The sequence below is a fragment of the Entelurus aequoreus genome, linkage group LG19 (assembly GCF_033978785.1).
Source record: "Entelurus aequoreus isolate RoL-2023_Sb linkage group LG19, RoL_Eaeq_v1.1, whole genome shotgun sequence".
Classification (NCBI taxonomy): domain Eukaryota; kingdom Metazoa; phylum Chordata; class Actinopteri; order Syngnathiformes; family Syngnathidae; genus Entelurus; species Entelurus aequoreus.
Genome location: NC_084749.1, coordinates 5,325,336 through 5,338,042, shown reverse-complemented (window position 1 = coordinate 5,338,042; position 12,707 = coordinate 5,325,336). Strand labels below are relative to the sequence as shown.

The following is a 12,707-nucleotide window of genomic DNA, read 5'->3' as shown; positions in this document are numbered from 1 at the left end:
AAGTGTTAGAAATAATTTATACATTGTTTTTACTTTCAACACTTAATTTCTCCATCAACTTCAGATCTATTTGTCAATGATAAGTTTTCATTATTTTTTAACGTTTTGGTTTTTAATGCCCTTTTTGACAAAGAAAAGTTAGTTTTTTATATGACAAACACACACAATATGCAATATTTACCCCCAAAAATATGTCAAAGTGAAACTTTTGATGTGAAGTAATTAGAGCTTTGAATATGTCAATAATTCATAACAATGTTGATTTTGATTCGTTATTGTTATTGTTTAGGCAATGACAGCTTTGTGTTATTAGTCAACATTGCAACTTTTGATCGTTACATTTCACCTGTTTGCTCTTCTGTTCCACTTTTTAATGATCTTTTTATTATTATTTTTTCATAGTATTTTAAAAATGAGCCGTGGGTAGGGATGATGTTTGATAAGGAATTATCGAGTTCGAGCCTATTATCGAATCCTCTTATCGAACCGATTCCTTATCGATTCTCTTATCGAGTCCAGATAGGTTGTTGTATATGGAAAAAAACACACAATATTTGGTTTAACAAAAGCTCACTTTTATTATATAATAAAAAAATAAAATCTAATAAATAAATAAATATTGACTGTTACCCACCTAAAAAAATGAAATAAAATAAATAAATATTGACTGTTACCCAAAGTATATTAAGTGGGATTTTTCAGAGAAACAAATATATACAGTAACACAAAAACAAGCTGTCTCTGTGATCACTTTAGGTGTATAAATAATAATATAGTGTTAAATAAAATCAGTCCCTTGGGCACAAAACTGAAAATAATACAGCTCTCCAAAAAGTGCACTTCTGCTGCTATTGGAACATAACTGTTTGTTATGATGCTTTGACATTTTTGCACTTTATTTCTTTATTGAAAGAAAATTCTATGAAGAGAAAAGTTGTTTGCAAATGTGGTTACAATGCTAAAAAATGAAAAGTTAAAGCTAAAAAAAGAAATACACTTTATTGAGTTAGCATTATTTCTTTATAGGGGGAAAAATGTTATGAGCGAGAGAATATAACAACTACACTACCCAGCATGCAACGGGAGTTACGAGCATGCGCGGTAGCCCCGAAAAGTGTTGCATGTTGCCACGCTGTGAAAGTAAACGTCAAGAACTCCGCCAACACGCCTCGTCTGCATTATTTATAATTAGACAGACAACACATCTACAGTGTGATTTTGTAACGTTTACAAGTAAAGAAAAACAAAAGTTAAAAAAGGGAGATATGTTGTATATATATGTATGTGCTGCAGTGTTGTATATATATGTATGTGCTGCAGTGTTGTATATATATGTATGTGCTGCAGTGTTGTATATATATGTATGTGCTGCAGTGTTGTATATATATGTATGTGCTGCAGTGTTGTATATATATGTATGTGCTGCAGTGTTGTATATATATGTATGTGCTGCAGTGTTGTATATATATATGTATGTGCTGCAGTGTTGTATATATATGTATGTGCTGCAGTGTTGTATATATATGTATGTGCTGCAGTGTTGTATATATATGTATGTGCTGCAGTGTTGTATATATATGTATGTGCTGCGGTTGCTTTAAGAAGGTTGCGACAGCTGCCGTAAAGGAGGTGCGTTGCTAGCCTGGTTGCTATGTTTCCGGTTGGTGGTAAAAGTGTTGGTCATGTGTTTTTACCCTGCTCAAATCTCTCAGTAAAGTTATTCGATGGATGATAGCTTTTGTTTTGAACTTTATTACACCTTGGAGCGCTTTTTCCCGTCCATTGTTTTCCTGCTTTCGCTATCTGCGCCTAATGACTGAGCTACGTGACGTCAATTCTTGTGATGTCCCACGGAGCATTTCTGGTCGGGACGGGATTCGAATAAAGAATCAACTCTTTTCCTTTACCATAGTAGTCTCGATAACGGGTACCGGTTCTCAAAAAGGGATTCGAGTCCGAGGACTCGGTTCTTTTCTTATCAAACAACCGGGAAAAGCGGTTTCGAGTATCATCCCTAGCCGTGGGTCATTACATTTTTTTTCCACGGGCTGCAAACGTCCCCCGGGCCGCACTTTACACACCCCTGTAATAAATGAATACAGAAGTGTTTTTATTTATTGTTAAATCACAACTTTTATTTGGAGAAAGCCCAACAATGAGAAAGTAGAAATGTACTAACTCCAATATGAAGGAATAATCCTGATGATTTCCTGTGTGATGCCCTCGGTCCACAGTCCCAGAACCGCGTGGCGGCGAGCCAACACGAGCGCTTCGACAAGTGGCACCGGGGCTGGCGGGCCGAGCACGTGGCGGCCTCGGCCGAGCGCGGCGTGCAGAAGTGGCTGATGGGCGAGGAGGAGGAGGACATGATCCCCTGCAAGACCACCTGCCTGTCCGCCGAGGTCAAAGGGCAGACGGTCAACAGATACCAAGTTCATTACAGCGGTAGCAAAGCCCCCGCCTCGCCTTAGGAACACACCCACACCCACACACACCCACCCAGGTAAATGCATGGACATCCATCCAGTAAACAGTGCAGTACTTGTATACGTTGTGTATACTTCCTGTATACGTTGTGTATACTTCCTGTATACTTCTTGTATACTTCCTGTATACTTCTTGTATACGTGGGCCCGCATCTTCACTCTCTCTGCAGTGAGTCTGTGATCATGTTGGACAGAACGGACCACCAGGACAGACAAAGTAATAAACTTTTGTGGCCCCGCCTCCTCCTCCTGGCGCTCAAAGTCAAGATTGATCACCATTGATCAGGTGACATCATGGAAATGCTTTCAAGAAATGTGAATGTCTGTTTTTTTTTGTTTTTTTTAAATAATTCTTATTCTCATCAAGTGTAGTTTTTAGCTGGTAAAGCCAGAGAGCCTTCTGCTTGTTGGCTTGCTTCCATGCGTCTTTCTACCAGGAGATGTGAGTACGTACCTTTTTCTTTCTGTATTCTCCCTTTTGTCACTCAGTACTGCATATATACATATATTTCTATTTTATATATGCATTTACATCCATCTGAAGATCATGTCTTTTTTTTAGTGTTTGCTGTCGGCCCCTCCTCCCCCCCCCCCACTCTTTATATTGTAGCTAAACGAGTGTGATAAACATGTTTATCACCAAGGCAACCAGGAGTCCTTCCATGCGATTGGTTTAATACTGATGAGGAATTATGTATCATAATCTTGATTTCACTGAATGTTTTTTTTTTGTGTTTGTTTTTGGCATACTGACATTGAAAATAAAAGGCAAAAATATCAGTGTTAAAATAGAATGTATAACATTTATCCTGTATCAGTTATCATGGAATAAACAACCTAGTTGTCAGCTTCTTAGATGTTGATGGACACGTCTTGTCGTCGGAAAGTATCCTCATTTTAGTTGGGTGTTGGTGCTGATGTGACGGAGCAGTTTCAAAGGGGTGCCAGTACCACTTTTCACCAGCAGAGGGCGCGCAAGATGTTCCACTCACTGGACACAACATTAGGTACACCATAATTCGCTTTTGTATCTTCTGTATGGGATCAGATCAGGAAGTGTGAAATATATTTTTGGTTTAGATTTTATACATTATATATATATATATATATATATATATATATATATATATATATATATATATATATATATATATATATATATATATATATATATATATATATATATATATATATATATATATAAAATATATATTATATATTTATATTATATATATATATTATATATATATATTATATATTTATATTATATATATATATATATATATTATATATATATATTAAATATATATATATATTAAATATATATATATATTAAATATATATATATATTAAAAATATCTATATTATATATATATGTATATAAATTAAATATATATATATTATATATATATATATATTATATATTAAATATATATATATATATATATAAAATATATATATTTAATATGTATATTTCATTTTTTATTCTTGTAAAAAAGTTAGTATTAACATGTGAGCTTTTTTTCTTTCTACTTTATTGCTTTATTTTTCCAGTGTTTTTGTTTTGTTTTGTTTGTTCAATTGTATTTGTGCAATGTGTCAGCGGGCTGCATTACAGAGTGCACTTGTACCTAATGAAGTGTCTGGTGAGTGTTTCACGTTTGCGTGACTGCGTGGGTTCCCTCCCACCTCCAAAGACACGCACCTGGGGATAGGCCCCTCCCACCTCCAAAGACACGCACCTGGGATAGGCCCCTCCCACCTCCAAAGACACGCACCTGGTGATAGGCCCCTCCCACCTCCAAAGACACGCACCTGGGGATAGGCCCCTCCCACCTCCAAAGACACGCACCTGGGGATAGGCCCCTCCCACCTCCAAAGACATGCACCTGGGGATAGGCCCCTCCCACCTCCAAAGACACGCACCTGGGGATAGGCCCCTCCCACCTCCAAAGACACGCACCTGGGGATAGGCCCCTCCCACCTCCAAAGACACGCACCTGGGGATAGGTTGATTGGCAACACTAAATGCTCCCTAGTGTGTGAATGTTGTCTATCCGTGTTGGCCCTGTGATGAGGTGGCGACTTGTCCAGGGTGTACACCGCCTTCCGCCCGAATGCAGCTGAGATAGGCTCCAGCACCCCCTGCCACCCCGAAAGGGACAAGCGGTAGGAAATGGATGGATGGATAGTTCAGCACTACCTCATTGCTCAAGTACATGAAAAAATAATGCGACTTTGGAAGAAGAAAAAAAAGCTTATTTATATATTAATTTAAGGACTAGATGATTGATCATGTATGACACTGTGGTTTGTACATTTTTGTATGGTTTTTTTCATGTCAATTAATACAATGACTTAATTTGGTGTAATAACAAATATATGCCACCAGAGGGAGACAATACTGTTAGAGCTTTATTTCATTGTATCATTAAACTTCTTAAATTAGAATGTGGTTTGAGTAGATAAAAAATCTGAATTCCGTGCAGAAAACACTTTAAATAGTGAATTCAAGCCATTAGGCGGAAATATGTATTAATTTTAAATATATTTGTATTAATCTATATGGTGTAATAACAAATCTATGCCACCAGAGGAAGATGATACTATGTTAAAGCTGTATTTCATTGTATCGTCTTCTTAAATTAGAATGTGGTTTGAGTAAATTAATAATCTGAATTCCCTGCAGAAAATACGTTTAATAACAAATTCAAGCCATTTGTTGGCAATATATACTCATATTACATTTTTTTTTTTTAATTAATTTACATGGTGTAATAACATATTTGCCACCAGAGGGAGACAAACTACTAGTAGTTTAACCTATTGCAGCATTATCTCATATATCAACTTCTTGAATTAGATTTTATTGTGTAATTCATTTTAACTCCCTGCAAAGTACTAAAATACTGTAATACCAAATATTACACATTTGTGTATTGTTTTCTATTAAGTATTTTGAGGCACTTGAGAGAGACGGAACACCGTAACTGTGTATTATGTTTCTGAGTTTGTTAATAATAATTCATGTTTGGTTTGAAAGCATTGTGCCAACAAAAGTGAGTGAATGTTCAGAGAACTCAGCAGGTGTTGGTGACATTTGTCAGCTGTGCTGCCTGAAAGGACTTCAACTGATTAGTTAACGGTTGGGACTTCAACTGATTAGTTAACGGTTAGGACTTCAACTGATTAGTTAACGGTTGGGACTTCAACTGATTAGTTAACGGTTGGGACTGCAACTGATTAGTTAACGGTTGTTGTGTGGAGCAGCAGCCATCAAAAACATTACATCAGGCAGTAAATTGTCAGATTTTAATTTGTTCACGGAAGAAAAATATTTACAATTTGACACAAAGATGGACAGATAAAGATAAAACATGAAAAAGTACACAAACAAAACACTTTTTTTAATGTTAAAAATGTACAACTTAAGCTTCATGTTGGGCTATGGGGTCCTGCGGGCGGCACTTTGGACGCCCGTGGCAAACATCCAACACACGTTTTGTTCGTTTCTGTGCCAATGAAAGAAACAATAACCCTTTTTGACAAAAGCTTGTGTGTGGACGGTCGGATGACAAAGTGGAGAAACAGGTCAGTCCTTTGAGAGCGGCCTTCTGAAGAGCAGGATGTGAGGCTCTGCAAAGAAACATGTTTTGTTAGGAATCATATTTTGTTTATGTCTGTTGCTACTGACAGTTGTAGCGCCCTCTATGGAGGACTTCAAAGATCACAGCTAGCATACATGAAATACAGATATCTTCAAGGTTTTATCATCATTAGACAAATTAACTTATTGACCAATGGTTGCCAAGTCCCGACAAAGACTTGATGTTTTTCAACCAGCCTTACACAAAATGTACACAAACATGCTTGCCCGTCCCATAAATGTGTGTGAAATGTCAGTGATTGGACTAAATGTCACGGTGCTTCCAAGTGGACCTCACTGACACCTCAAGACTGAACACTCACTTTTTGATGCTGCATAGTGCACACTTTAAATCACTTTTTACACACACACAAACCCACAATCTTGACTCCCATTACAAGGAATTAGGGATTGTAACTAGAGATGTCTGATAATATCGGCCTGCCAATATTATAAGACGATAAATGCTTTAAAATGTAATATCGGAAATTATAGGTATCGTTTTTTATTATCTGTATCGTTTTAAAAAAAATTAAATCCACATAAAAAACCCAAGATACACTTACAATTAGTGCACCAAGCCAAAAAACCTCCCTCCCCCATTTACACTCATTCACACAAAAGGGTTGTTTCTTTCTGTTATTAATATTCTGCTTCCTACATTATATATCAATATATATCAATACAGTCTGCAAGGGATACAGTCCGTAAGCACACATGATTGTGCGTGCTGCTGCTCCACTAATAATACTAACCTTTAAAGGTTAATTTGACACATTTTCATTAATTACTAGTTTCTATGTCACTGTTTTTATATTGTTTTACTTTCTTTTTCATTCAAGAAAATGTTTTTAATTTATTTATCTTATTTTATTTTATTATTTTTTAAAAAGGACCTTATCTTCACCATACCTGGTTGTCCAGATTAGGCATAATAATGTGTTAATTCCACGACTGTATATATCGGTATCGGTAATTAAGAGTTGGACAATATCGGACTATCTGATATCGGCAAAAAAGCCATTATCGGACATCCCTAATTGTAAATTTCACATTTGAACCGAATTTTCAATATGCGTGTGTTAATAATTTACCGGTAAACCAATAATATAACCTAAATAATTTCATATATAACAGTGAACTGATAAAGAAAAATGTGCTGTATGCATTCATTTCTTTTTGTCTTGGGTGTGTTGCTGTAATCAGGAAGTAGTCTTTGCCATGACAGTTTTGTTTTTTTATTCAGTCTTGTCTTTTGTTGAGTCCTACAAACTGTTTGTACTGTAAGTATTGTACTTATTACACAGCAGTTGTTTGTTAGTTTTGATTGCTAAATGTGGGTTAGCTAATGCTAATCAGTAGCTGGTATATGGCAGATCCAATGTAAATTAGCACCAAGCTAGCGCATTTTGGAAAGTGATTTTTTATTTATTTACATTATTTAACCACTGAAAATGTTGATAATTTTCAAAACCATTCTGGGCTCCCTTCAATTTAGGTGAGTGTTAAATGCCCTAATAAGCCCAAAGTGTCTCAGTGATTAAAATGTTAAAAATAAGTCATACATTTTTTTTTTTTACTTTCAACATTTAAATATTTATATATCAACTTCAGATCTATCCGTTGCCAGAAAGTTTAAATGTTTTTTGCCTCCAAAGACAATGGCAAAAACACAAGCATTTCCCCCCCAAAACATGTATCTAATGGAATATTTGATGTAAGTAATTGGAGCCTAAATGAAGTCAATGTTTCATAACAACATTGCTAGCATTTGATTCATTATTATTTTATAGGCAGTAAAATCAGACTAAAGGTCCTCTTTCATAAAAGCAGTGCACCCAGAAAGTATTCACAGCGCTTCACTCTTTCTACATTTTATGTTACAGCCGTATGCCAAAATGGAATAAATTCATGTTTGTCCTCCAACTTCTACACACAAGAACACATACCTCAAACTTCTACACACAATAACACATACCTCCAACTTCTACACACAATAACACATACCTCCAACTTCTACACACAATAACACATACCTCCAACTTCTACACACAATAACACATACCTCAAACTTCTACACACAATAACACATACCTCCAACTTCTACACACAATAACACATACCTCCAACTTCTACACACAATAACACATACCTCCAACTTCTACACACAATAAGACATACCTCAAACTTCTACACACAAGAACACAATGACAATGTGAAAGTTTTTGTTCAGACTTTTTTTTTGCAAATATATTAAGAAATAAATACTAAGAAATCCCAGCCTTTGTCATGAAGCTAAAAAAGTGAGTTGAGGTCCATCGACTGATCATCCTTGACATCTTCCTACAGCTTAGTTGGAGTCCAGCTGTGGTGAGTTCATGTCACCTGTCTATATAAAACTTGGCAGAGCACAAACCAAGGATCAAGTCCAAGGACTTGTCTGTAGACCTCCGAGACAGGATTGTCTCAGGCATAAATCTGGGGAAGTGTGCTAACTTGAAGGTCCCAAAGAGCACAGTGGCCTCCATCTTTTCTAAATAAAAGAAGTTTGGAACCACTTCTTCCGAGAGCTGGTCGGCCGTCTAAACTCAGTGATCCAGGGAGGTGACCAACAACTTGATAGTCACTCTGTCAGAAAGTGGAGAGAGGAACATTCCAGAAGGACAACCACCAATCAGGCCTAACCCTCATAAAAAAAGTTTGCCGAGAGACTCTCAGACCACGAGAAACCAAATTCTCTGGTGTGATGAGACTTTGGCGTGAATGGCAGGCCAACATCGTCCCTACAGTGACGTGTGGTGGTGGCAGCATCATGATCTGGGCATGGTTTTCAGCGACAGGAACCGGGAGACTAGTTAGGATAGAGGGAAAGATGAATGCAGCAACGTAGAGAGACATGCTGGATGTAAACCAACACTTCAGATGGGTGTGCCAAGCTTGTGGCATCCTATTCAAAGACTTGCATCAACAAAGTATTGAACAAGGCGTCTAAATACTTAAATACATGGGATTTTGTTTGTTTGTATTTCAATAAATATAGGCAGCACGGTGGCACAGGGGTTAGTGCGTGTGCCTCACAATACGAAGGTCCTGAATTCAATCCCGGGCTCGGGATCTTTCTGTGTGGAGTTTGCAGGTTCTCCCCGTGACTGTGTGGGTTCTACTCCGGCTTCCTCCCACCTCCAAAGACATGCACCTGGTGATAGGCTCCTCCCACCTCCAAAGACATGCACCTGGGGATAGGCTCCTCCCACCTCCGAATACATGCACCTGGGGATAGGCCCCTCCCACCTCCAAAGACCTGCACGTGGGGATAGGCTCCTCCCACCTCCAAAGACATGCACCTGGGGATAGGCTCCTCCCACCTCCAAAGACATGCACCTGGAGATAGGCTCCTCCCACCTCCAAAGACATGCACCTGGGGATAGGCTCCTCCCACCTCCAAAGACATGCACCTGTGGATAGGCTCCTCCCACCTCCAAAGACATGCACTTGGGGGTAGGCCCCTCCCACCTCCAAAGACATGCACTTGGGGATAGGCTCCTCCCACCTCCAAAGACATGCACCTGGGGATAGGCCCCTCCCACCTCCAAAGACATGCACCAGGGGATAGGCTCCTCCCACCTCCAAAGACATGCACCTGGGGATAGGCTCCTCCCACCTCCAAAGACATGCACCTGTGGATAGGCTCCTCCCACCTCCAAAGACATGCACTTGGGGATAGGCTCCTCCCACTTTCAAAGACATGCACCTGGGGATAGACTCCTCCCACCTCCAAAGACATGCACTTGGGGATAGGCGCCTCCCACCTCCAAAGACCTGCATGTGGGGATAGGCTCCTCCCACCTCCAAAGACATGCACCTGGGAGTAGGCTCCTCCCACTTTCAAAGACATGCACCTGGGGATAGGCTCCTCCCACCTCCAAAGACATGCACCTGGAGATAGGCCCCTCCCACCTCCAAAGACATGCACCTGGAGATAGGCCCCTCCCACGTCCAAAGACATGCACCTGGGGATAGGCTCCTCCCACTTTCAATGACATGCACCTGGGGATAGGCTCCTCCCACCTCCAAAGACATGCACCTGGAGATAGGCCCCTCCCACCTCCAAAGACATGCACCTGGAGATAGGCCCCTCCCACCTCCAAAGACATGCACCTGGGTATAGGCCCCTCCCACGTCCAAAGACATGCACCTGGAGATAGGCCCCTCCCACCTCCAAAGACATGCACCTGGGTATAGGCCCCTCCCACGTCCAAAGACATGCACCTGGGGATAGGTTGATTAGCAACACTAAATGGTCCCCAGTGTGTGAATGTTGTCTATCTGTGTTGAGGTGGTGACTTGTCCAGGGTGTACCCCGCCTTCCGCCCGAATGCAGCTGGGATAGGCTCCAGCACCCCCCCACCCCGAAAGGGACAAACGGTAGAAAATGGATGGATGAATAAATATGCTAATAGAACATTGTCATTACGGGGTATTGTGTGAAGAATTTTGAGGACAAACATTTTGACTTGCACACCCGGTACTCGACCAGGGAAGTGTGGCCAACCCCACCTGGCTTTTAGTCATCAGCGTGCAGGTAATTAATCGACGCTGTACTTTTGGGCTGGGCGTGGCTACTTCCGGTCACTCACCTGGCTTGTGGATCATGTAATGAATCCATCCTTGGCTCTGCTGGACGCCGATGCCTCGCCACTCGTCTTCGGACATGAGCTGGGACGCAGGCACCAGCTTGGACAGCTGCTTCGGTAACACCACGTGCCTGTCGGGGGAGACGACGGTAGAACTTTCTAGAAGGGTTGTTTCTTTTAAGGGGCGGGGCTTAACAATGTTTGTGTCCCGCAGAAAAGAATAGGTTTTAGCAATTGTTAGTCGTGCTGCGACAAGACACGCCATAAAGTCGCCGAATTCATTAAAGAAAAAGGCTTGAAATGACATTTAGTTGAGGAAGAAAACGAAAAGTATTTACTAGTTGTGCTACATGTTCAAAATAGTCAAGAGCAGCTAGCTTAGCAACCTTTACCTGTACTCGAAGGCGTCGTCGGTGTACTTGTCCGAGTAGTAAATCTCCTTCTTGGACATTTTTGCCGTTAAATGTCTTAGAAGAATAAAGTTGTGTCCGGAGGAAAAGAGCTAAGTTGACAGACTGACGCACAACTGCAGTGTTTCCTAGGCGGAGTATTCGAAATCCTAACGGCTTCCCGCCTTCTCCTGATTGGTCGAGGCAAAAAAGTAACAACTTCTTATCCAATCAGAAAGGTCCAAATTCGCTGACGCACTCGTTTCTTCTTCGGTGGATTGAGTCTTTCAGCCGCATTGCCGCCACCTGCTGGTTTGTTACGCAAACGCATTTAACAAATGTAAACAATTTACAGAACCCCGATATTTATTTTTTATCACTCGATTCCTATTTTCTATTTATCACTAACTTTTATTCATACACTGTACTTATATTAGTTCCACTCCCAACATTATCACATTAGTTTGATATAAACATAAACAAAATATAAAACCATTAATAAAAAAAAACAGTATGTATAATAACAAAACTAATAATACATAAATGACACAATGCAGCAATCACAAACATTTAAACAATATTTTTTTTTACCAAATTGTATTTAAATATTATTTTATACATTTTCTAAATAAGTTCTTACAAATTATTTTCGATAGAATCTTCAAACAGGAAGTAGCAATCTAAAGACAAGATCGCAGACTGACCTGTAGGGGACAAATAAAATCAAATTAAAAAATATATATATGTATAGTGTTGTTTTATCCTGCGTTTATATGTGTAAACAATATATTGATCCTTGAGTTTTCCTGGGAACTATACAACACCAAACTGTTTTTTTTCTTCATGCAAGCCGGTCCGTGGTCTCGTCCCTAACTATCAACTTCCGGTTCCGGTGTCGAGGGGGGAAAAAAACATGTTTTTACCAGTTTTTTTTACAGTACATTACTGTAAATAGAAAAACAGTACCACTTGTTTTGCACCATAAAATGTCCCTGTTTTTTTTGTTTTTTTTTACAGTTTATTACTTTAAATGGAAAAATGCTTCCACTGTTTTTTTTACGGTAAAATTTTGGCGACTGAGCTGCCTGTTCTTTTTTTTTTAACCATAAAATCTACTGTGTTTTTTACAGTACATTATAAATAGAAAAACGGTACCACTTTTTTTGCACAATAAAATGTCTTTTTTTTTTTTTTTACAGTGCATTACTGTAAATGAAAAAATGCTACCATTGTTATTTTTATGGTAAAATTCTGGCGAATGAGCTCCCAGTTTTGTTTCTTTATCGCAAAATCTTCGATTGTTGCTTTAACAGTGCATTACCTTAAATAGAAAAACACTACCGCTTTTATATACCATAACATTTCAGTGTTTTTTTTACAGTGCATTTACTGTAAAAGTAAAAATAAAAAAATGACCACTGTTATTTTTACAGTAAAATTCTAGCGAATGAGCTCCCTTTTTTTTTTACCGTAATATCAACAGTACAACTTTTTTTGCATCATAAAATTTCACTGTTTTTTTTTTTACAGTGCATTACTGTAAATGGACAAA

At 38.8% G+C, this 12,707-nt stretch overlaps 2 protein-coding genes across 5 annotated transcripts in view; one reads left to right on the top strand and one right to left on the bottom strand.

The window, feature by feature from the left end:
- The window catches only part of sin3b (SIN3 transcription regulator family member B), a 76,150-nt gene extending 72,817 nt beyond the window's left edge, over positions 1-3,333 (top strand). For 3 of the 4 annotated variants that reach the window (XM_062027725.1, XM_062027722.1, XM_062027724.1), the window contains exon 19: positions 2,235-3,333. In XM_062027725.1, coding sequence (XP_061883709.1) covers positions 2,235-2,471 — 237 coding nt within the window. In that variant the 3' untranslated portion in view covers positions 2,472-3,333. The remainder of the gene's footprint in view (positions 1-2,234) is intronic. The other variant, XM_062027723.1, reaches the window with a different exon arrangement.
- A 2,450-nt stretch (positions 3,334-5,783) lies between these two features.
- cks2 (CDC28 protein kinase regulatory subunit 2) lies at positions 5,784-11,350 on the bottom strand. Its single transcript, XM_062027457.1, has 3 exons — positions 11,159-11,350; positions 10,770-10,897; positions 5,784-6,122 (listed from the first exon to the last, which is right to left on the bottom strand). The coding sequence occupies exons 1-3, from the start codon at positions 11,215-11,217 to the stop codon at positions 6,079-6,081; spliced, it is 231 nt and encodes a 76-aa protein (XP_061883441.1). The 5' UTR covers positions 11,218-11,350; the 3' UTR covers positions 5,784-6,078.
- Between the last annotated feature and the right edge of the window lie 1,357 nt (positions 11,351-12,707).

Bases quoted from the DNA above. Each gene is read 5' to 3' on its own strand.
- cks2 (XM_062027457.1), bottom strand. From the start codon at position 11,217: ATGTCCAAGAAGGAGATTTACTACTCGGACAAGTACACCGACGACGCC. The intron at 10,898-11,158 runs GTAAAGGTTGCT...CTCCCCCGACAG, and splicing joins GACGACGCCTTCGAGTACAG to GCACGTGGTGTTACCGAAGC. The intron at 6,123-10,769 runs GTGAGTGACCGG...GTTTCTTTGCAG, and splicing joins TTACATGATCCACAAGCCAG to AGCCTCACATCCTGCTCTTC.